The sequence below is a fragment of the Solanum verrucosum genome, unplaced genomic scaffold (genome assembly GCF_900185275.1).
Source record: "Solanum verrucosum unplaced genomic scaffold, falcon-dt-bn FXZP01000195.1, whole genome shotgun sequence".
NCBI classification, from domain to species: Eukaryota; Viridiplantae; Streptophyta; class Magnoliopsida; order Solanales; family Solanaceae; genus Solanum; species Solanum verrucosum.
This window is the reverse complement of record NW_026020164.1, coordinates 75,892-99,973: the sequence shown is the minus strand read 5'-3', so window position 1 is coordinate 99,973 and position 24,082 is coordinate 75,892. Positions and strand designations below refer to the sequence as shown.

The 24,082-nt window shown below is 29.0% G+C and overlaps 1 protein-coding gene across 1 annotated transcript in view; it reads right to left on the bottom strand.

Annotated features, from left to right (window-relative positions):
* The window catches only part of LOC125828731 (uncharacterized), a 29,200-nt gene extending 24,975 nt beyond the window's left edge, over nt 1–4,225 (bottom strand). The window contains exon 1 of the mRNA XM_049508069.1: nt 4,085–4,225. Coding sequence (XP_049364026.1) covers nt 4,085–4,140 — 56 coding nt within the window. The 5' untranslated portion in view covers nt 4,141–4,225. The remainder of the gene's footprint in view (nt 1–4,084) is intronic.
* Between the last annotated feature and the right edge of the window lie 19,857 nt (nt 4,226–24,082).

Below are 24,082 nucleotides of genomic sequence, written 5' to 3'. Positions count from 1 at the left end.
TCCACAATATCCTCCATATGCATGAAAGAATTGCTCTCCATCATCTCTTTTAGGTCTTGCTTCCCCCCTCCTGATCCAGGATCTTAGGAGCTTAGGAGGCCTGTGAGACTAAAAAAGAGGACCATATCAGTGAAGTCACTTTGCAATGTAGGAACAGATGACTGTTTGTCTGTGCAACCTCATAGGAAACATCTTGATTCAATTTGAAAACCCCTCATCTGTAAAGCTTCATGAGTAAGGCTCTTCTGATAACCAGCCAGGTGAAGCATTTGATCTTGGTTGGTACCAGACATTTCCACCCATTTTTCCAAGGGCCTGTCATGCTTCTAGGTTGCCACAACACTTCCATTTTATCCACTCTATTCGCTGAAGTTTTTCCATCATTGTTATGCTTCCACTTGATTGCATAAGGGGTTGGGGAGGTGCCCATGAAATGCCAACTTTCTGTAATAGCCTAGCTACCCTATCCACTTCCCAGTCACCTAAATTCCTTCTGAAACATATGTTCCATCCTTGTGGAATCCATGTATCTTCCACACTTGGAAAACAAGTCAGGAAAGGTGGCCATCAGGGGCTCCTGGTCATTCCATGCTTCTTTTCAGAACCTGATTTTGGTACCATTTCCCACTTTGTAGCATGTGTGGCTGTATAGGGTTGGCCATAAATTCCTGATAGTCCTCCACACTGATACACTATAATAGTGTCCACTTCATCCGTGCACCAATGACTAGTTTGTCCATATTTGCTCTTAATTACCTCTTTCCACAAAGCTTGGTCTTCATTAGCATATCTCCACAATCATTTCATTGATAGGAGCTGTTATGTAATTTCAAATTTCTGATGCAAAGGCCCCCAGGACACCTATTAAGTTGAACATTTTCCCATAACCAAATGAAAGCCCTTACCCTCATTGTTCCCAAACCATAGAAAGTCCCTTCTAATTTATCAAGTTACTTCACCACCAAAGCTGGAATAGGGAACATGGACATGACATAAGTAGGAAGAGAATTAAGGACAACATTTATCAAAATCAAACAACCCCCCAAGGGACAGATATTGTGACTTCCACCTTGAGAGTTTTTTCTCTGTCTTCTCTATTATCCCATCCAAAATATCAACTTCTTATGTTGGTTACCCAAAGGCATTCCCCAAATAAGTTGTTGGAAGATGATCAATTCTACACCCTAAGATGACTGTCAATCCCATAATTTAAGTCACTTCTTTAATGGGAAATTAGTAGCTCTTCCTCCCGTTGACACTTCGTCCAGTGATGGCCTCAAAAATAAGTAAAACCATCTTTATGAAACTGACTTGCTATGTTGTAGTGTCACAAAAACTCAGTGTCATCTGCCAAATATCCACATTCTCACCTTGTTTGCTGCCTAACAGGAAGCCCTTGAGCCAGTTGTTCTGCATTACTACTCTGACCATGCTATTAAAGCCTTCCATGGCAATAAAGAAGAGGAAAGGGGAAAGAGGATCTCCTTGTCTGAGCCCTAAAAGGAAAACCCACAGGCTCTCCATTCACTAGAACAGAGAACCTAACAGTTTTGATGCAAAAACTCATCCAATTCAATCATCTCACTCCAAAAGCAATCCGCTTCAGAATGTTAAGGAGATAATCCCAATTAACGTAATCATAATCCTTCTCGATTTCCAGTTTGCACATAAAACCTGGATCTTCACCTCTTAATCTTGAATCCAGTTGCTTATCGAAGCACATTAGAGACAAACTTGTTACACTTGCACTGCATGTAACCCTCTCTTCCCATGGTTGCGTTATATTGGACTTTGGAGCCTAAAAATGGACACTAGATCCATTCCCAAAGGTGGAAGAATGGTGACTCAACATTTGGTGAAATGGTTTAACTATCCTTCTGACGACAGTACATAGGTGGATCCTCACTCCCTTCAACAGTTTCCTCACTTCTATCCTTGAGGTCAAGGATCTTGGGGAGTATTTGTTATGTACCAAATTAAAGAGGAGGTATTTCAGTCTTTCCATACTTTCAGTTAGGTTATTAGAATCTGTTAGAAGTGGTTAAGTTGTCAACTAATAGGTGGTTAGTAAGGAATAACTTATATGCGGGTGATTACACTGTAACACATTCATTGATTCATATACTCAATACAATTCTCTCTCTCTTTCTTGTTCTAAATCTCTTCTCACAGTATTACTCTTCAGAAGTTATTCTTTTATCAGCTTCTTAGGTCTTACAGCTTGTGTTTGTCAATCAGCATGTTATGCAAAGTAACCGAAAACCTATACAGCTAGTTTAAATATATGAAGAAAGAAACACATAAATTAAATTCAAAAACCCATAGAAAATTTGACAAAGAGCAAAATGTGGCTTTAAGATTCTAATACAGGTTAAGAGACTAGTTATCTTATATTAATTTTTTTAAGAGAGATTTCTGAGATTAAATTTTTTAATTCCTCTTCTTAATAAGTACCCAATAAATTCATTCATAATGTTTCCTTAACAAGTAATATATCTCTTTGTCAGTTATAGTTATTGTTTACTGCCACTTTCTTTAAGATAGATCCAATTGGCTATGAGGTAAACACTTCAGCACTTTGATACTGCACCCAAATGCAACCTAAGCGAGGGAAAGCGCCTGCCCTGAGTTTCACCTAGCTTCAAGGTTTAAGCGCATCTTAGATGAGCATTTAGCAAAAGTACAAAGAATTTTGAACAAAAGCGCAATACTCATGGTCAAATGATTTTTCTAAAACCAACGTGCATATTACTCCCAGTCTCCCACACACCTTTGACTTCTTCTTAGATCTAGGCATTTACAATCAAACGGCATCTATAATTTGTCTCCCATGCACAAAGGTACTTTGTGATTTTGAAATTTGCTTCCTAATCAATGCTCTCATTCTTTTGGTCATCACTTTATCCCTTCTTTTTCATCTTTTTTTGATAAGTCAAAATTTTATAAAAAGAACACCAAGTCATTGAGAAAGATGTACGTCAACACTTAATCTATTAGTTAGAAATGAAATAGAGTTAATATTATCTTTTTAGTAATAAATAGAGTTGCAGTAGTTTCAAAAGTTCTAATTATTTAGAACCCACAATCCTATAAATAGAACCACAATGTAGTTTATTTGAAATTCTCTGAATAAAATTCTATTAATTGATTTCCCATCACAATTTCTCTTTCTATCCCTTCTCCCTTCTGACCGTTCTTTCTTTCCTCTCCTGTTTTGTTTCTCTCCGTTCTTCTTTCTTTTTACTCATTTCTCTTTTTTTTTCCAATATGTCTCTCTTGTCCCTGTTTGGTACTATATCAAAGAGTAGAAAATAGGATACGTTATCTTCATTTTCATCTAGACTGACCATATCATGAACTGAAATATGACAGCCAAAGCCTGTTAAACATTAATTGCCCCACAGAACAAAGACTAGCCGTTGTCAGATGATCGATTTTAAATTCACTTTTGTTTATAGCATATTCAGTAATAGGTCAAAAATCGATACTCTCACATAATTATCAAAACATTGTCTCATGTGACATAATCCAAACTTACTCAATCATAACATATGAACAACCACTGTTTTTTTGGGGGGGATGACAAGGGAAATGTGCAGCCGCCACCCTTTGGGTGCGCACAGGTAAAAACTACCGCTCCTATGCAATAGCTCGCAAATCACACAGGAGAGGTAACCTGCACTAGGCAAGCCCGGTGCAACGAGCTCGACCCAGAAGGCAAAATGAACATCAACTGTTCTTCTCTTCTTTTCTTTTCTTTCCCCATTTTAATTGAACTGTTGCAGTCTAGTGATAACCATGTTACTTTCTTCATTAAGAAAAATTTAATTACTTGCTGACATTTTACCTTTTACATTCTAGAGATTGTTAACACAAATTAGAACATCAACATTTTCATCAAATTTGTTATTTTAAGCTTAGAATTTACATTTCAGTCTCAGTCACCAATACAAACTTTTGAGTTAATAATCAGAGAAAGATCAGAAAGAAAAATTTGATGTTAATCGAAACAGCATCGATCATGGATCGAGCTGAATCAAGAAAATGGAATCAAGTGGAAGGGAAGAGAGATTTATAGAGTTACCTCTTGTTGTCAAAAGAGATGGTGGGTGGATTCAAAACCGCTGTTTCTGCCTTCATTGTCGGTGGAAACAATCAACCAAAGAATTGTTCAAACGATTTTTTCTCAAATATCGCAGAATTTCAGTAACAGAAAGACAAATCAAGAAAAGGGTCTCCAATTTCTGATTAGAATTTGGAGACTTGGTCTTCCATTATTACACTTCTCGACTGTGCAGGACTGGTTGTTGGTTCAGTGAGTAGCAATGTACTCAACCGGGGTAGGGTCCAGAAGAGAAGGCATGTCAAATGGGAATTGCGAGATTACCGTCACGTTATGATGACATGTAAAAAGGTGATTGCTTAATGGCGTTCTGTGGCATTTTTTTTTATTTCGACATTCAAATCAATTTATTTATAAATGTAAACTTTTTATATATATATTTCAAGTATTTTGAATTGTTAATTATTGTGATTTATAGTACTTTTTACATAGTTTATAAATTTTATTTTTTAAAAATTAAAAATTTTATATGCAAATTTTCGATCAAACTTAATTTATTTGATTCTTAAAAATAGAAAGTGTCGTATAAATTGAGATAAAGGAGTAAACACTTCAAAAGGCCTATTTTTAATGATGAGATCTTATAGTCAATTAAATTTAGTTCTATCCTCACACCCATCATTTTACCTATATTCCCAAAAGGTCAAATCTACTCTCTCTTTTTTTACTTTTTAAATAAATAGTTTACATTTATATTTTTCAAATAAGTTTGTCCTTATTGTTATCCTTTTTTAAATAGGGAAAATTATTCCTGACAGCTTGTAATATTTGTTTACCACTTTTCTCATCAACTTTACAAAATTATTCAAAATGGTTAAATTCGGACAAAATAGTTATATTTGATGTAATTAATCGAAAAAAGGCTTAAACTAGTTCATTATTTTTGAGCTTAGACTCAAAATAGTCCTATTTCTTTTTAATGGAGTATTAATAGTCTTGATTCTTTAATATAGTGATGCATTTTCAATCTTCATCCTAACTACCATGAGTTTTTTAACAGAGCAGTAAGTTATGCACGTGACTTTTCTCCCGAGCAATTTAACTCCTCAAATATCATTCTCTTCCAAATTTTCTCTCTCCCTATACATAACATACTATTCTCTTCCCACATTTCTTTACCTAGTAGTTTTTTCTCTCTTTCTAAACAAACCAGATCATTCTCTTCAACCATTCCTTTTCCCAAAATTTCATAACAACCCTAATTTACAGATTGTTATGGCCAAGTGAAAATTTAGGTGTCTCAAATTAGTTTTGTTGAAGAAAAATGAAAATTAGTTATTTTTGTGCGTCAAACTGCAACTATGGAGCATCGATTGTGGTGTAGTAATCTCAATTACATTCTCATTAGATATGGCTTATCTTCTATTGGGCATTTCTAAAAGAAAGAATTATTGATTATTATTTTTTTCATTTTTGTTGTTCATTACAATCTTTAAATTTGTGGAGTATAAAATACTTGCTAGCTTCATGATGAAGTACTCATGCTTCATTGGTAAAGGTTTGATTCCCACCTTATAATTCCCTCCCATATCTCGAACCTTGAGGATCATGACATAATGCATCACCATTGTACAATATCTAGTTCCTATCGTTTGTTGAATAATGCCTACAATTTAGATGTTGCATTTACTAAATGGCATGAACCATTTCATGCCTATTAAATCTCTTCGGGATAAATTTATGACAATGGGGAAGCAAGACTCTTATTTCCACCATTATAGGTACATTTTTAGGCAAAATTTAACTCATTTACATTAGGTGATTGTTTCTAGTTAATTCTTCCATGGTTCAAATGACGTATAACATAGTTAGGGGTCGTTTGGTAGAGTGTATAAAAATAATGCAAAATAGGGTGCATTAGTAATGCTTACATTAGTTGTGCTTGCATTAGTAATGCAAGCATTATTTCTTATATATTGTTTGGTTTGAAGTATTAAAAATAACAAATATTGCATAATTTCTATTAAAAATATATATGCTTACAAAAATACCTTTCACCCTTTATTTATTTGTACATATCTTTTGAATCAAAATATTTTTGTAAAAAATTGGTAAAGAATTTTTTTTGTCTACATTGAAAACAAAGCATTTAGGTTGCCATCAAATACTAATAAAATATAGGAAAGTAATGCAATCAACTCAAGAAAAAGATAGTTATTTACTTGTTCACATCTAATTATTACTTGGCTATTAAGATAAAACAACTAAGATCAGATTCGTGTACAAGAAAAAAATTCTACCTTCATTTTTTTTATCATATTTTAAGGATGAATTTATGTACTACTAATTAAGAAAAGCATAACGGATGTGAAAAAAGAACAAGTTTTATTTTTTTGAGTTAATAAGTTGGGGTGAGGCAGTGGGCCGCTTAAAATTTATCGTCACAATAATAAAAATTTTGATTAAATTATATTGAAATTTGATTTTTTTTAAAAGATACTTAAGAGGCATAAAGCCTATTAAGACACCAATAAATTAAAAGACACTAAAAAACAAATCAACATAAAAACTTATGACAACAAAGAAAATGAAAAGACTTTAAGGGTAGTTTTGCAATTATTTAATCTAATGCAAGCGTTAAAATATTAAGTATTACTAATACCTAGAATTTCTTGGTATTAGTAATACACAACTTAATACACAATAGATTATACATGACATGAAAAAGTGTACCAAACAAAATATTGCTAATACACACATCTATTTTTGATTGTTTGCTCGAATAGAATTTAAAGGAGCTAGAGTAATTATTTGTTGCTGCCTTCAATCTATTTTTGATTGTTCGCTACAGTTCTTTTTCATTTGCAGATATATGAACAAGAGAAAGAAATTGAGATCATGCAAAATATGATAAAGGAAGAGAATTATATTTAGCCTGTTTAAGAAGATCCACATTAAAATTATCAATTATTGAATTCTCCATCTCAAAACAGATAGAGATATCTTTCATATTCAAATCATGTTTGTCTTTTACAGAGGTAGTTATTTTTTCGAAGGAATACCAAAGTTTATAGAAGCTGCAATGTATATAATCGAAGTACAGAGATAGAGCAAAACACCATAATAGAGATAGAGAAAAAGTCATGTGCATAATCTATTGCTTTGTTAAAAAAATCATGGTGGTTATAATAGAGACTGAAAATGCACCACTTTATTAAAGAATCGGGATTATTAATACTCCACTAAAAAAATAGAACTATTTTGAGTCTAAACTCAAAGATAATGAACTATTTTAAGCCTTTTCTCTAATTAAACCACATTTATTATATCATTTTGCTTGAAAAAAGACAAGCTCGATTGTTCAAATTTCTTCACCTTTTTTTAGCTTTCCGTTTTAGCTCATCTTTTTTACCTTTGGTTAAAGTAAGTTTTCTCGTTCTTTGTTGATTATTATTGTCACGATCCAAAACGAGTTATGATTGACACCCACACTTAACCTCCTAGGTGAGCAAACCAACAAGTTCAATCCAACTTATATCAATTGTTCAACTTATGGAAATCAACCATAATGCGAAAGCTCAAAACTTATTAAAGTAACCAATAAAAGAATCTCTAGAGTCTATTACATATTATTCCCAAAACCTGAAAATCATCACATCAAGGACATTTATTCTCAAAATACCATGTCTAAAAGTATTTAAGACACCAAAATAAATAAGTAGAATAGTCTATGCCGAAATTTAAGTACATCAAGTCATGACTGAGAGAATCCAGCACGAGCTAGAAGGAATACCTCACCCTGAAATCTGATGTGCTGGAAACTGGCTAGAGCGGAGGGCGAGTCGAAGTCGATGGTACACTTGCTGCACTCCACAAAAGAAAACAAAGAAACACAAGTAGGGGTCAATACATGGCAACTTGAACTGAGTAGATATCATCGGACAACTAAAAATAGAAACTAACATGCAATGAGTAATAGTATAAATTCAACTATGGCACTTAGCAGGTGGCAAGCAACAACCAACATGAACAAGTGACAACAACGCTAAAGTATAGTCAACAATATCAAGATCACACATGAGGACTCATGCCTCCAAACCAAGCTATTTTGGAAATTGAGTTCTTTGGGATTGAGTACATTACGCTGTTTATATATGTTTTTCTTTAATGTTACCGTGCCGGAACATGACACCCGATCCAATAACATCGTGTCGGCTTGTGGCACCCGATCCAATATATCGTGTCAGAACGTGACACCCAATCCAATAATATTGTGCCGGCTCGTGGCACCCGATCCAAATATATCGTTAATTTATCATTTATTATCACCAATTTTCACTTCATTAATAATATTTCATCAAGCCTTATTTATTCAAGGCATCACTTCTATAGAGAAGGTTCAAGATTATAAATTTCACGGTCTCAAGATTTCAGACCAATCACAAACAACACATAAATTATCCAAACCACACAACCAAGTACATAGAGAAATTCACATATCACTCAATGACTATCAATCATTATTAAGAGTCTATCTATCACATAGAATAAACCATAACCTACCTCAACCGAAGAATCGAAGTCAAGCAAGCTAGTTCCCCAATGCTTTTCCTTTTCTCAATGCCTCAGAATGTTTCCAATCTATCAAGTATGCATAATTCATAAGTAAACAAGTCTATAGACACTCATATTACTACAATCACTTTCCTAAATTTTGATGACAACTAATATGTCAACTCTAATATTTCCTAAATTTCAAGCCCGGGATTAAGTCTTAATTCTTCAAAATAACATAACTCTAGTGCATTTTATATAATACAACCCAATATTTAGTTACTTAACTCAATATATTAAAACTTGAATCATAATGTGATAATAAAATAATACTAATTAAAAATGGGAGGCAACTGGTTACATACCAGTGGCGACAACCATGTTAAACTCTTAAAATCTGCACTATAACCAACAACCTAACCCATCATATTGTATAAACCACGCTATACGGGAGCATCTTTCAAATTGCAATTTATTTTCATCTATGGAATAATGAAGCATTACATATATTAATTAACACACATATATCAACCCAACACCTACTCTACCCATCGCTACAACTTCATCAGACCACTAATCTCAACCCCATCCTTGAATTAATTTGCAATCATTAGTAGTATAGATTACAAATAGAATTTAGGAAAATTCTATTTTCTAATAACAATTTAGTAATATTAGAATTTCCAAGCACCTGTTTACGAAACCAAACTGTGAACACACTTCAATTTTAATATAATGAACTCAAATTGATTAACAACTTTTACTTTAGTTATTGATCATTAATGTTTGTCTCAACTTTCCAATCATAAACTATTCATTCATTCGCCAAATATTATCTCCACACTTTGTTATCCAAAAACCCCCCACTAACCTATGAATAATAATTCACACCTCTATCCCTACACTTGCACTACATAATTTCTTTACATCACCAATCAGAAAACTAATCACAATTCAATCACCTACATATAATACATGTAACTAAAAAAATTGAAGAGAATTCTCACCTGAAGTGGCCCATGATTTTGCTTCGTTCAATGCTGCTTTCTGTTATTCCCCTCTTCTCCTCTTTTCTTTTCTTCTACAGATTATATATTACCCTAATTATTATATGACTAATTATAAAAGTGGTAAAAGTGAATACTATTAATTTTAATATTTTTTTTCTTTAACCACCAACTATATTAATTATTAAAGCTACCCCAGGAATTTTATAATTGTAGTTATGAATAGTCCAAAATACTCATTTTGAATCTATCAGAAGAGTCTTTTATGAAATACAAAGCTCTAGTACTCAAACGACCAAAAGATTCATTACATTAGATACTAAATTACACATTGTTCATCCTCGAACGATCAAAAGAATACAAGGGTAAGAAAGGGTACCTGAATCGATAAAAAGGTGTGAATATATTTCATGCATATCAGTCTCACTCTCTCAAGTGGATTCTCCAACCAACCGATTCTTCCACTGAATCTTGATAGATGCAATCTCTTTTGATCTCAACCTGCGGACCTCCCTATCTAGAATAGCTACAGACTCTTCCTCATAAGACAGATTCTCATCAAACAGGACCGAATCCCAACGGATAATGTAGTTTTCATCATCGTGATATTTTTTCAGCATTGACACATGAAATACCGGGTGCACTCATGACAATCCTAGAGGCAAGGCCAATTCATAGGCCACATCCTCCACATGCTTAAGAACTTCAAATGGTCCAATATACCTTGGACTAAGCTTACCTCGCTTACCAAAACTCATCACACCCTTCATGGGTGAAACCTTCAGCAGCTCTTGCTCTCCCTCCATAACTTTCAAGTCCCTGACCTTTCAGTATGCATACTCCTTCTGCCTTCTCTAAGTTGAATGAATTTTACCTTCTCTAATGATTCCCTCAAAAAATAGGTAGCCAAAGGTCTCACCTCAAATGCATCAGACCAACCAATTAAAGACCAAACATCTCATCTCATACAATGTCTTAAATAAGATCATCTCAATACTTGAATGATAACTATTGTTGTATGTAAACTCGACTAACAACAAAAACTATTTTCAATAACCACCAAAGTTAATCGTATGCACATCTACATCATGTTCTCAAGGACCTTAACACAACCATTAGGTGGAATTTTTTCTCACATTACCATGATAAAAATCCTGAATCAATACTGGCTACAATCAGAAGTGAACCTGAACTAACCATCACACACTCATAATGCATAAACCAAGGTTGAATAACACTAAATGCTTCCTCTAAAGAGCCCATATTAAATATTTTCATTCAGTTGACTCCGTTTCTTTTTTTTAGCTACCCACAATCTACCGGTCTGGTCCCCATTATAATCATACCTATACTCTATTAATCAAACGTCACATACTCTTCACATCATTCCACTGAAGCCCACTCTATCAATACTAACATTCACCATATACGCATCGGCCATTTACCTTACTTTAAACCAACACTTTTAAGTGAAACCGTTCTTTAGGTCCTTTAATAATAATAAAAAAGTAACAAACTTTACAACCCAAAGCATACATAAGTCATTCCAAATGCTCAATACCCGATGCAATTGATCATTTCTTACCTTACAAATTCATACCTTAACAAAACATACCATTACGAATGTAGACTTATAATGAAAAAAATGAATTGTGAATCCAACTGTGTAACCCGATGCAATTGATCATTTATTAACATTAGCTCATACCCTAAAGATTTTTATGAATTCATGTATCTTAGTTTATCGTTGATCGCCTCTCCATCGACCTTATCATATCTTTCACTAAAAGCCCAACTATACTCATTACCAAACTCCAAATCACAAAAGAACTTATCATCACACTCGAGCTAAATGTCTATACACCTCTTTCTGAAGTTTTATCTAATGGTTTTTAAACAGATCTGTTGAACCAGTGACACTATTACCATAACTAGATCAAAATGGATGAAATCACACATCTCTGAACCCAACTCTCAACCCCTTTGAAGATACCTTTTTACCCCTTGCAATCAGAGAAAATAATCTTGCTCCCACCTCTTTACGAAGGCTATACTACATTTCATTAAAAAAAAATTATGACTCTAGCTCCTTTAAATTCTATTCGAGCGGTGTACCACTCCTAAAACTTTCCATACAATCATATTACTCACCAAATAGTAGAAAATCACGACCTTAGATACTCACAAATCGTTATTACCATACAAAATTAGTTTAACCTACAATTTTTATTATATAGTTGTATCCCAATCACAATTCATCACGAACTCTTATTACCATCATGCTCAGTTAGCCCTTGTCATCACCATGAAGTCAACATTTTCATCAATGTGACACCTCAAACCCACTTATACCAATCAAATTCAAAGGACTAACCCAATTTTATACACACTTTCTTACTAAAATCTTCAATTGCATTCACCCAAGTATACTTACTGGGACTTTCTTTACCCATAAGTTTGTCATTCCAGTATCAATCCACTCCCTTGGAGCTTAATAGAAAATCACTAGTCCTCATTTAGAATCCTCAAGATACACTTCACAACCTAAGTGCATTAATACCATACCAAAGGTCCCTCACCAAAAAAATTCTTAAAAACAATGCTCAATCCAAGCATTCGTAGTAAAACAAGTTGGTTCTCAAATGTGACTGAAACACTGAATCTGAACATATCAGACAACTGATAATTCTTAAGTGATCGGTATTCAGACTTGACAATCGACATATCCGTTTTAGATAACACTAGTATCACATCGTGAAAGTCTGTTAGATCAATCCCTAGAACACATCATACCTATCGAGAAGATCGTACCCAAACATTATCAAATCCGTTTTGTATCTAGCCCAAGTAATTTGCATTCTTTCTTAGATTAGGTCGATAACAAAAGTAGCACACTTCATAACTCTAAACAAGTAAGCATCGATATTGTTGTACTAGTCATATCATGACCCTCTTTGATATACACTCAATCTATGAAATCGTCTTAGAGATTCTAACCTCAATTGGTGCAACATAATTTCATCATTCGGTAAGGAACCCATACATGTTATGACAACCTTACTAACTGTATTTTTCAAAGTAAATGGTATTCATTATCTAGTCGTCCCTTATGAAATTTCTTGAATGTTATCACCTTGACAAAGTCATATGTCTTCACCCTCTCTAACTCCATCACAAAATAAACTACTTCCTGAAAAGATTTTGTTAAAGCAAGCACCTATAAAGCTTGAATCTACATATCTGACCTCAATCCCTTCACAGAGTAGTGAATCCTCTCTTTTAGACTGGAGCAAAGTTGAGTCGCATATCTAGATAAATCACGAAATGTGACCTCATAGGATGCAACAAACATCTTCCCTAGTTCTATATTCAGGACTTTTCTTTCATCATGTCCCTCAAAGTTCGGGGTATATACTTCTTTGTGAAGAAGCTAGAAAATGTTGTCCAAGTCATAGGTAGTGCCTTTACTGATCAATACTCAACATGAGACCGCCAACACATGTTGGCGTCTTCGTGAAACTAGTATATCACAATCTCAACATCAAACCTCTCCAATATATTCATCTTATGAAGCAGCTCATGACAATTAACAAGGAATAAGCATCTTCATAATAAGTACTCATGAAGAATGAGGGTTTTAACTTTAAGAACTTAATAAAAGGATCATGTTAGTCACTAGTCATTACATGCCGACAGTGAATCAGGGAAACATACCAATTTCCAAGGACACGTTTTCTATTGCTAGTGTTATTGTTTCCACTTTTACTACTCAAGTACTAACAAGATGCGAAATAGATTGAAGAAGGTCAGATACCAATTTGTAACACCTAGATACCAATTGGATTCAAGTAATGGAACGAAAGAAAGAAATGAGTTTTCCTAAAGTCTTGTAGCATATCGAAGAAAAGTAAAGGAGTCCCCGTACCGTTCTGCAAGACTCTACTAGACTTGTCCTTGTGTGATGAGATCACCGAACCTAAAGCTATGATACCAAGTTTGTCACGACCTAAAATGAGTTATGAGTGACACCCACACTTAACCTCCTAGGTGAGCGAACCAACGAATTCAACCCAGCTTATATCAATTGTTCAACCTATGGAAATCAACAATACTACGGAAGATCAAAACTTATTAAAGTAATCAATAGAAGAAACCTCTAGAGTTTATTACATATTATTCCTAAAATTTAAAAGTCATCACATCAAGGACATGTATTCTCAAAATACCAAGTCTGAAAGTATTAAAGACACCAAAATAAATAAGTAGGATAGTCTATATCCGAAATTTAAGGACATAATGCCATGACTGAGAGAATTCAGCACGAGCTAGAAGAAATATCTCACCCTGAAATTTGATGTGCTGGAGACTGTCTAGAGCGGAGGGCGAGTTGAAGTCGATGGTATACTTGCTGCACTCCGCAAAAGAAAATGAAGAAACACAAGTAGGGGTCAATACATGGCAACTTGTATTGAGTAGATATCATCGGCCAACTCAAAATAGAAACTAATATGCAAGGAGTAATAGTATAAATTCAAAAATGGCACTTAGCAGGTGGCAAGCAACAACCAACATGAACAAGTGACAACAACACTAAAGTAAGTACGTAATTAGTTAACAATATCAAGATCACACATGATGACTCATGCCTCCAAACCTACCTATTTTGGAAATTGAGTTCTTTGAGATTGAGTACATTACATTGTTTAAATATGTTTTCCTTTAATGTTACCGTGCCGGAACGTGACACCCGATACAATAACATCGTGCCGACTCGTGGCACCCGATCCAATATATCGTGTAAGAATGTGACACCCGATCTAATAATATTATGCCGGCTCGTGGCACCCGATCTACATATATCGTTAATTTATCATTTATTATCACCACTTTTCACTTCATTAACAATATTTCATCAAGCCTTGTTTATTCAAGGCATCACTTCGATAGAGAAGGTTCAAGATTATAAATTTCACGGTCTCAGGATTTCAGATCAATCACAAACAACACATAGATTATTCAAACCACACAACCAAGTACATAGAGAAATTCACATATCACTCAGTGACTATCAATCACTATTAAGAGTCTATCTATCACATAGGATAAACCATAACCTACCTCAACCGAAGAACCGAAGTCAAGCAAAGTTCCCCAATGCTTTTCCTTTTCTCAATGCCTCAGAATGTTTCCAATCTATTAAGTATGCATAATTCATAAGTAATCAAGTCTATAGACACCCATATTACTATAATCACTTTCCTAAATTTTGATGCCAACTAATATGTCAACTCTAATATTTCCTAAATTTCAAGCCTAGGATTAAGTCTTAATTTCTCAAAATAACATAACTCTAGTGCATTTTATATAATACAACACCCAATATTTAGTTACTTAACTCAATATATTAAAACTTGAATCATAATGTGATGATAAAATAATCTATCTATCTATAAAAGGAGAAGAAAAAATGGCACATGTCAACACCACAAATTTTCAGTATTTTAAATAATTTTAAATAATTAATAATAAATAATTAAATAAATAAATATAGACACATGTCAATAATTAGAATTACAATGACATATGTCAACACCACAAAAATAAAATATAAATAAATAAATAAATTTTAACAAACTATTAAAATACAAAAAAATAAAAATAAAATACCAACGGACAAAAAAGTAAAAAGTGTTAAAATAGGTTATAGTAATATAAAATGTAACAAAAGAAAAATAAAATAAAAAACGTGCATCAATCATTTTAAATAAATAAATAGCAAAACTACCCGCACATTAAAAAAATCTGTTAAATGAAGATATGCTTTAGTTTTTTTTTTTTTTTAAAAAAAATTAAATGTGTTTTTTTCAAAATAAGTAACCAACTCACGTAACTATTTTTAAAAAAATAGCAAAGTAGTTACTTTTTGAATTTGAATTTAAAGTGGTTACCTAAAACTACTCTACCCATTATCTCTATTCCCTATATATTACTATATATTAGAAGAGTCTAGGATTTACTACCATTGTTACAATTAAATCATTACAAATGTCCAATAATTACTATATAAAATATATAAGTGGGCCCCACCTCCTTCCACTTAAATAATATTTTTCAACCTTATCATGGTAAAAGTTGAATTTATTATCCTTTTCATTTAATTTTATATGATATTCTTTTTTCTATAAAATCATTATATATGTTTTAATAATTTAAATTTCAAAAACATTATAATTTAACTTTAAAGATTTTATTTTATCAAAAACTTGTACATTGAAATATATAGTTATGAATTTAAAATATTTTTAAACTCATATAAAAATTTCAATAACTTCTCAAATTCCATAATATAACACTTAAATACTACATATTATATATTAATTACTATACTATAAATGACTTAAATACTCCATATTATCTATTACAATAATTAACAATTATTTGACACTTTAAATTCTATCAATGCCATATAAATTAGGATAAAAAACCTAACATATAATATTTAAATATATTTAAAAATAATATAAGTAATACTATACATTACAATAATTAACAACTTAATTATTTAAAACTTATATAAAAAATTTAATTGACTCTCTAAATTCTATTGGTACCACATAAAATAGATTTACTATATATATATTAGAAGAGTCTAGGATTTACTACCATTGCTCCAATTAAATCATTACAAATGTCCAATAATTACTATATAAAATATATAAGTGGGCCCCACCTCCTTCCACTTAAATAATATTTTTCAACCTTATCATGGTAAAAGTTGAATTTATTATCCTTTTCATTTAATTTTATATGATATTCTTTTTTCTATAAAATCATTATATATGTTTTAATAATTTAAATTTCAAAAACATTATAATTTAACTTTAAAGATTTTATTTTATCAAAATCTTGTACATTGAAATATATAGTTATGAATTTAAAATATTTTTAAAACCATATAAAAATTTCAATAACTTCTCAAATTCCATAATATAACACTTAAATACTACATATTATATATTAATTACTATACTATAAATGACTTAAATACTCCATATTATCTATTACAATAATTAACAATTATTTGACACTTTAAATTCTATCAATGCCATATAAATTAGGATAAAAAACCTAACATATAATATTTAAATATATTTAAAAATAATATAAGTAATACTATACATTACAATAATTAACAACTTAATTATTTAAAACTTATATACAAAATTTAATTGACTCTCTAAATTCTATTGGTACCACATAAAATAGATTATATAATAAACATATATTGTTTGAAATTGATGAAAAAGAAACAATAAATTACAATAATTAATAAAAAAATAGTCCACTCCAAAAAAATCTATCAATTAACAACATATATTGTTTGAAATTGATGAAAAAGAAACTATAAATTACAATAATTAACAAAATAAATCTCTCAACTCCAACAAATCTATCAATTAATGCCACATAAATTGGGACATGGCAAATAGCATATAGTATTAAAAAATTAGGTTCAAAATGTACTAAAAAATACAATAATTAACAACTTAATATATTAAAGAGACATAAAAAAGGGTTAATATTTGAAATTCTGCATTTGCCACATAAATTAGAACAAATAGAGTAATAAATATTACTTTCAAAATTATGTTAAAAAAAAGTACTACAAATCACAATAGCTAACAATTTAAAATATTTTTAAAATCATATAAAAATTTCAATAACTTCTCAAATTCCATAATATGACATAAATTTTAAAAAAAAAGTGTTATAAATCATAATAAATAGTACAATATTTAAACTACTTTAAAAGCATTATAAATTGTAATAAATAATACAACAATTTAAATTACTTAAAATTTAACGACTTAAAAATATTTTTTTAAATGTATTAAAATTTTGGTTAATTGTCAAAACTTTACATGTGCCACATAAATTGGGACATGGAGAGTCACACATATTTTTTTAAAAAAATTACATTAAAAGTATTCTATCAATTAACAACATATATTGTTTGAAATTGACGAAAAAGAAACTATAAATTACAATAATTAACAAAATAAATCTCTCGACTCCAACAAATCTATCAATTAATGCCACATAAATTGGGACATGGCAAATAACATATATTATTAAAAAATTAGGTTCAAAATGTACTATAAAATACAATAATTAACAACTTAATATATTAAAGAGACATATAAAAAATGGTTAATATTTGAAATTCTGCATGTGCCACATAAATTAGAACAAATAGAGTAATAAATATTATTTTCAAAATTATGTTAAAAAAAAGTACTACAAATCACAATAGCTAAAAATTTAAAATATTTTTAAAATCATATAAAATTTTTAATAACTTCTCAAATTCCATAATATAACACTTAAATACTACATATTATATATTAATTATACTATACTATAAATGACTTAAATACTCCATATTATCTATTACAATAATTAACAGCTTAATTATTTAAAACTTATATACAAAATTTAATTGACTCTCTAAATTCTATTGGTACCACATAAAATGGATTATATGATAAACATATATTGTTTGAAATTGACGAAAAAGAAACAATAAATTACAGTAATTAATAAAAAAAATAGTCGACGAAATTGACGAAAAACAAATTATAAATTACAATAATTAACAAAATAAATCTCTCGACTCCAACAAATCTATCAATTAATGCCACATAAATTGGGACATGGCAAATAACATATATTATTAAAAAATTAGGTTCAAACTGTAATATAAAATACAATAATTAACAACTTAATATATTAAAGAGACATATAAAAAATGGTTAATATTTGAAATTCTGCATCTGCCACATAAATTAGAACAAATAGATTAATAAATATTATTTTCAAAATTATGTTAAAAAAAGTACTACAAATCACAATAGCTAACAATTTAAAATATTTTTAAAATCATATAAAAATTTCAATAACTTCTCAAATTCCATAATATGACATAAATTTTAAAAAAAAAGTGTTATAAATCATAATAAATAGTACAATATTTAAACTACTTTAAAAGCATTATAAATTGTAATAAATAATACAACAATTTAAATTACTTAAAATTTAACGACTTAAAAATATTTTTTTAAATGTATTAAAATTTTGGTTAATTGTCAAAACTTTACATGTGCCACATAAATTGGGACATGGAGAGTCACACATATTTTTAAAAAAAATTACATTAAAAGTATTCTATCAATTAACAACATATATTGTTTGAAATTGACGGAAAAAATAAATATAAATTACAATAATTAACAAAATAAATCTCTCGACTCCAACAAATCTATCAATTAATGCCACATAAATTGGGACATGGCAAATAACATATATTATTAAAAAATTAGGTTCAAAATGTACAATAAAATACAATAATTAACAACTTAATATATTAAAGAGACATATAAAAAAGGCTTAATATTTGAAATTCTGTGTGTGCCACATAAATTAGAACAAACAGAGTAATAAATATTTTTTTCAAAATTATGTTAAAAAAAAGTACTACAAATCACAATAGCTAAAAATTTAAAATATTTTTAAAATCATATAAAAATTTCAATAACTTCTCAAATTTCATAATATGACATAAATTAAAATAATAAAATATATATATATTGGGCCCCGTGTTGGCACGGGGTCCTATATCTAGTACATAAATAAAGTTCATTAAAAAATTAATTGATTTTATTCTTCTTCAAATGTGTAGTATTATTTGTTGAATTATTTCCATTCTTCATATCTTTATCTTTTTATGGAGCGAATAGGTAGATTATTTGTTGGCTAGCTGAAAAAAAAAGTTTGAATATACTTGCAAATAACAAAAGTGAAAGTCCAAGAAGAAGAAGAACAATATTTATCAAAATGGAAATCTTCTGCAAATGATGATATTGTAAGATCTATAATGTCTTTTTGTGATTTTTTTTTGGTTCATTTCATTCAATTGGATTTGTTTCTGTCATATATTGTACTTAAATTCTTTAGGTCGAATGAGTTTTCTATGTTCTTTTTTTATTTACATTTATAATCTTTGATGATTTTACTGTGATTAATTTTTTTTTTTACAATTGTGTTATTTTTTATATCATTTAAGTGAAGTTATTCTAATACTTTTTATGTTATCATTTTCGGTTAATTTTTCTATTCAATCATTTATATTTACATGTTTTTATATTATTGAATTATTTGAATTGAATAATTTTTTAAATTAATTTTTTATTCTGTCATTTATACTAACAAGTATTTATTATTGAATTATTATGGATGTATTCTTCTTCAAATGTGTAATGTTGTCTGTTAAATTATTTCTATTCTTTTTATCTTCATCTTTTTATTTGGTGAATAGGTAAATTATTTGATGGCTAGCCGAATAAAATTTGAATATATTTGCGAATAAAATAGTAGAAGTTCAAGAAAAGAAGAACAATATTTATCAATGAAAATCATCTGCAAATGATGATATTGTTAGATCTATAATGTCTTATTGTTATTTTTTTTCAATTTATTTCATTCAATTTGATTTGTTTTTGTCATATTTTGTACATAAATTCTTTAAATCAAATGATTGAACCATGAATCTATTCTTCTTCAAATGTGTAATGTTGTTTGTTAAATTAGTTTCATTCTTCTTATCTCCATTTTTTATGGGGTGAATAAATAGATTATTTGATGGCTAGTTGAAGAAAATTTGAATATATTTGCAAATAAAAAAGTGAAAGTCCAAGAAAAAGAAGAACAATATTTATCAAACTGAAAATCCTCTGCAAATAATGATATTGATAAGTATAATGTGTTATTGTGACTTTTTAGTTTATTTCATTCAATTTGATTTGTTTTTTGTGATATTATGTACTTAAATTCTTTAAATCAAATGAGTTTTATATTTTCATTTATTTACATTTGTAATCTTTGATATTTTTACGGTATTTTTTTTATATTGTATGTTATTTTTTAAATTTAATTTTAGTGAAGTTATTCTAATACCTTTTTTTTTTCATTTTCTGTTAATTTTTACTCAATCATTTACACTAACATGTTTTTGATTGTTGGATTATTGGTAATATATTCACATTTTTAAAATGCTATATGTGCAATTGAATGTCTTAATTGCTATGGAATTATTAATATAATGTATCGATAAATGTAGAATATCATGATTTATGCATATTATTCCACTTTCTTATAGCTTTTTAGTAATATACTTGTGAGTGATAAAATATTAAAGTATGAACAATATTTTGTTCATTTGTTCAGTTAAATTTTATTTAAAATATAATTTTTTTAAATTGTTACTATACTTAAAATAAATGGTTTGTCTTTGAAATTTAGAACCTTCAAACCTATAGAATATACAACTATTTTAAAAATTAAATGTACAAAAAAGACTTCTTATATTACAAGATATCAGAGAATTTGAAATTATTTTGTCAATACTGAAATAAATAATAGGTCATTTAGTTAATTAGAAATTACCATTTAATTAATAAGAGAATATGCACCATTGTATATGAGATCGAGACAAATAGTAACGTGTTTCAAAATATTAGATCAAAGCGATTTCAAAATTAAGATTATTATTTTTATAACGTGGAATTCAGATATTTTTTAAAAATATAGAATTTATATAAATTTTTAAATAGTTAATTAGGAATTATAAAATTATTTTTAAAATGATAAGTTAGTTATTTTAAAATTATAAAAATATTTGTAATTTTTTAAATAATTGAGACTAACTAATTAAAAGTTCAAAATTTTAATCTAATATTTATAGTTTTTGAAGATAGTTACATTTTTTTGACTTTATCATAATTGTAAGATATACTCTCTAATAGTGCATGCAATTATTTTGTTTGTTCAAAAAATATTTTTATGTGTACGTAACCTCAATTTTTATCTCAATTATGTAGAAACTTTAATAGTAATCATAAATAATTTCAATCATTATAGTTAATAGAACATTAGAAGAATTATTACTAAAGGTATTTATGTTAATAAACAAATAAATTGTTGTGTGTATTATTGATATATGTCTAAAGAAAATAATACGGGGAAGAAAATAGTAAGTAAACATTATACGTTGTATTGAAATATATTTAAGCTAATAAATATAAGTATTATTTTTTATGATTAACCAAAAATAACAATTTGAAGAAAATAATAAATAAAGATTACATGTTGTATTAAAATAATAAGTACTCAAAATTATGATAAATTTTATAATAGTCATAAAAAGAATTTACGCAATAATCTATCTATATATCTATCTATATATAATAGGAGAAGAAAAGTGACACATGTCAGCACCACAAAAATTCTCCATTTTTTAGTCTTAAAAATTAAAATTTTAAAATAATTTTAATCTGCATTAGTTATTAAATTTAAATTGTAAAATTTGAAAAAATCAATGGATATTTTAAACGATTTTTTTTAAAAAATTAGAAAGTTACACAATTAATATAACTCTTTTCTATTCTTTATATTTTTTATTTTAAAAAACGGATTAAATTTAAATTTAAATTTTAAAATTTGATAAAATCAATAGATATTTTAAATGATTTAAAAAAAAATTTGAAAGCAATCACAATTAATATAACTCTTTTCTATACTTTTTAATTTTTTATTTTTAAAAAAATATCTCCTATTTTTAATTTAAAATTTGAATTTCAAAACACAAGTAACTAAATTTATCCCTATAAAAATAACCACGACATCTTCCAAAAAAAAAAAAAAAAAAAAACCACTGCCCACAATTCTATCAACCACTTTTTCATAAAAATCTATTATTTACAAAACTATTCTCTTTTATGATGAGGTTGTTGACTTGATTTTAAGTGATTTCTTGGTGATGTAACTGAGCAGTGTCATTCATATCAGTTTGATACAAAAGGTAAATTTTGTTAGTGAAAATAGTGATGTAGTTTGATTTCTTCATTTTTTTTTATATAATTGCATGTAATTTGTAGTTATTTTTTTTTATTATGAATACGAAGGTGAACAATGATGAAAAAATTGTAAGGAGTGTTTTAGGATAAATTTCATGAAGCAGTTTAACGAATTTCTTTTTAAGTAAACTGGTTATCTTTTACTCACTTTGAATTTCTTTTTGTTGATTTTCGACATGATTGTCTAGGATGAGGAAAATGTTAGAAAAACAAGAAGTTAATTTAGTTATTTATGTTGTTTGCTATTCCAACGTTTTACCTTAATGGTGATAGTTGAGAAGAAATTTTATTTGAAAGTCCTACTCTTTTAATTACATGTAATAGGATTAAACAATTAAATATTATTATTATTTTTATTTTTATAAAATTTTTTGTAGTTTTAAAAGTTACTTAAAACTTTTATTAAAAGAATTCTATTACTTTATAACTTAAAAAAAAATAGAAATGAAAAAAGAAAATCAAAAACAAGTTGTGTATAAGGCATTTTAAATAATTAAATAAGTAAATAGGAGAACTGCCCACTAATTAAAAAACTATTAAATTAAGATATAATTTATTAACTTTTTCTATGAGGTTTTCTTCGAAATTCAAATTCATACAATTATTAATCAAAATGACTATATTTAATTTACTCCTCCTTTATAGCAAAGAAAATTGCAGATTGTTGACACTAATGTTTAAAACTTAGAAATAAATTTTAACCAACATATTTTTTGAGGACTCTATTTTTGTGAAAAACTATTAATTTTTTTAATTAAATATTTAAAGTAACTTTCCACACTATTTTTTATAGCAAAAAAAAAAAAAATCCAAATTATTTAAGCATTTAGGAATTTGTTTTGCGGAAATTTTGAACAGTATAAGACTCTATTGTTGAAAAGTGATTCAGATACTTGACCAAGTCTTCAGGAGTTTGTTAGTTAGTTTCCTTTATCTTAGCATGTTTAGATATTGTGGCAGATTAGTAGCTAATTAGTAGTTAGTGGACCTAGTTTTTGGTATTTTCTGTTTTACATAAGCCTATTTATAGGCAGACTTGCTGCTTCCATTATTAAATCAGAAACAAAAACTTTGCAGTAGCTTTTACTTCTGTTTTTTGCTCTATTTTTTTGTTCACTTTCTCCTTAACTTCCTTTTTCTTTCCAACAAATCTGGTATCCGAGCAAGGTTCCTTTCTAGAAATTGTGAGGAAAAATGGCAGTAAATGGTATTTCATCATCTTCCCAACAACTCATGCAAATTTTTACTGGTGAAAAGTATAAGTTTTGGAGTATCAAAATGAAAACTCTTTTCAAATCACAAGGAGTTTGGGATTTGGTTGAAGCAGGCTTCGTGGATCAATCAGACTCTGACGAAGAGACGGAAAAATTGAAAGAGATAAAAAAGAAGGATGCCAAAGAGCTATTCCTGATACAACAAGCAGTCCATGATACAATTTTTTCAAGAATTGCAGAAGCAACTACATCTTCGCAGGCATGGAAGATTTT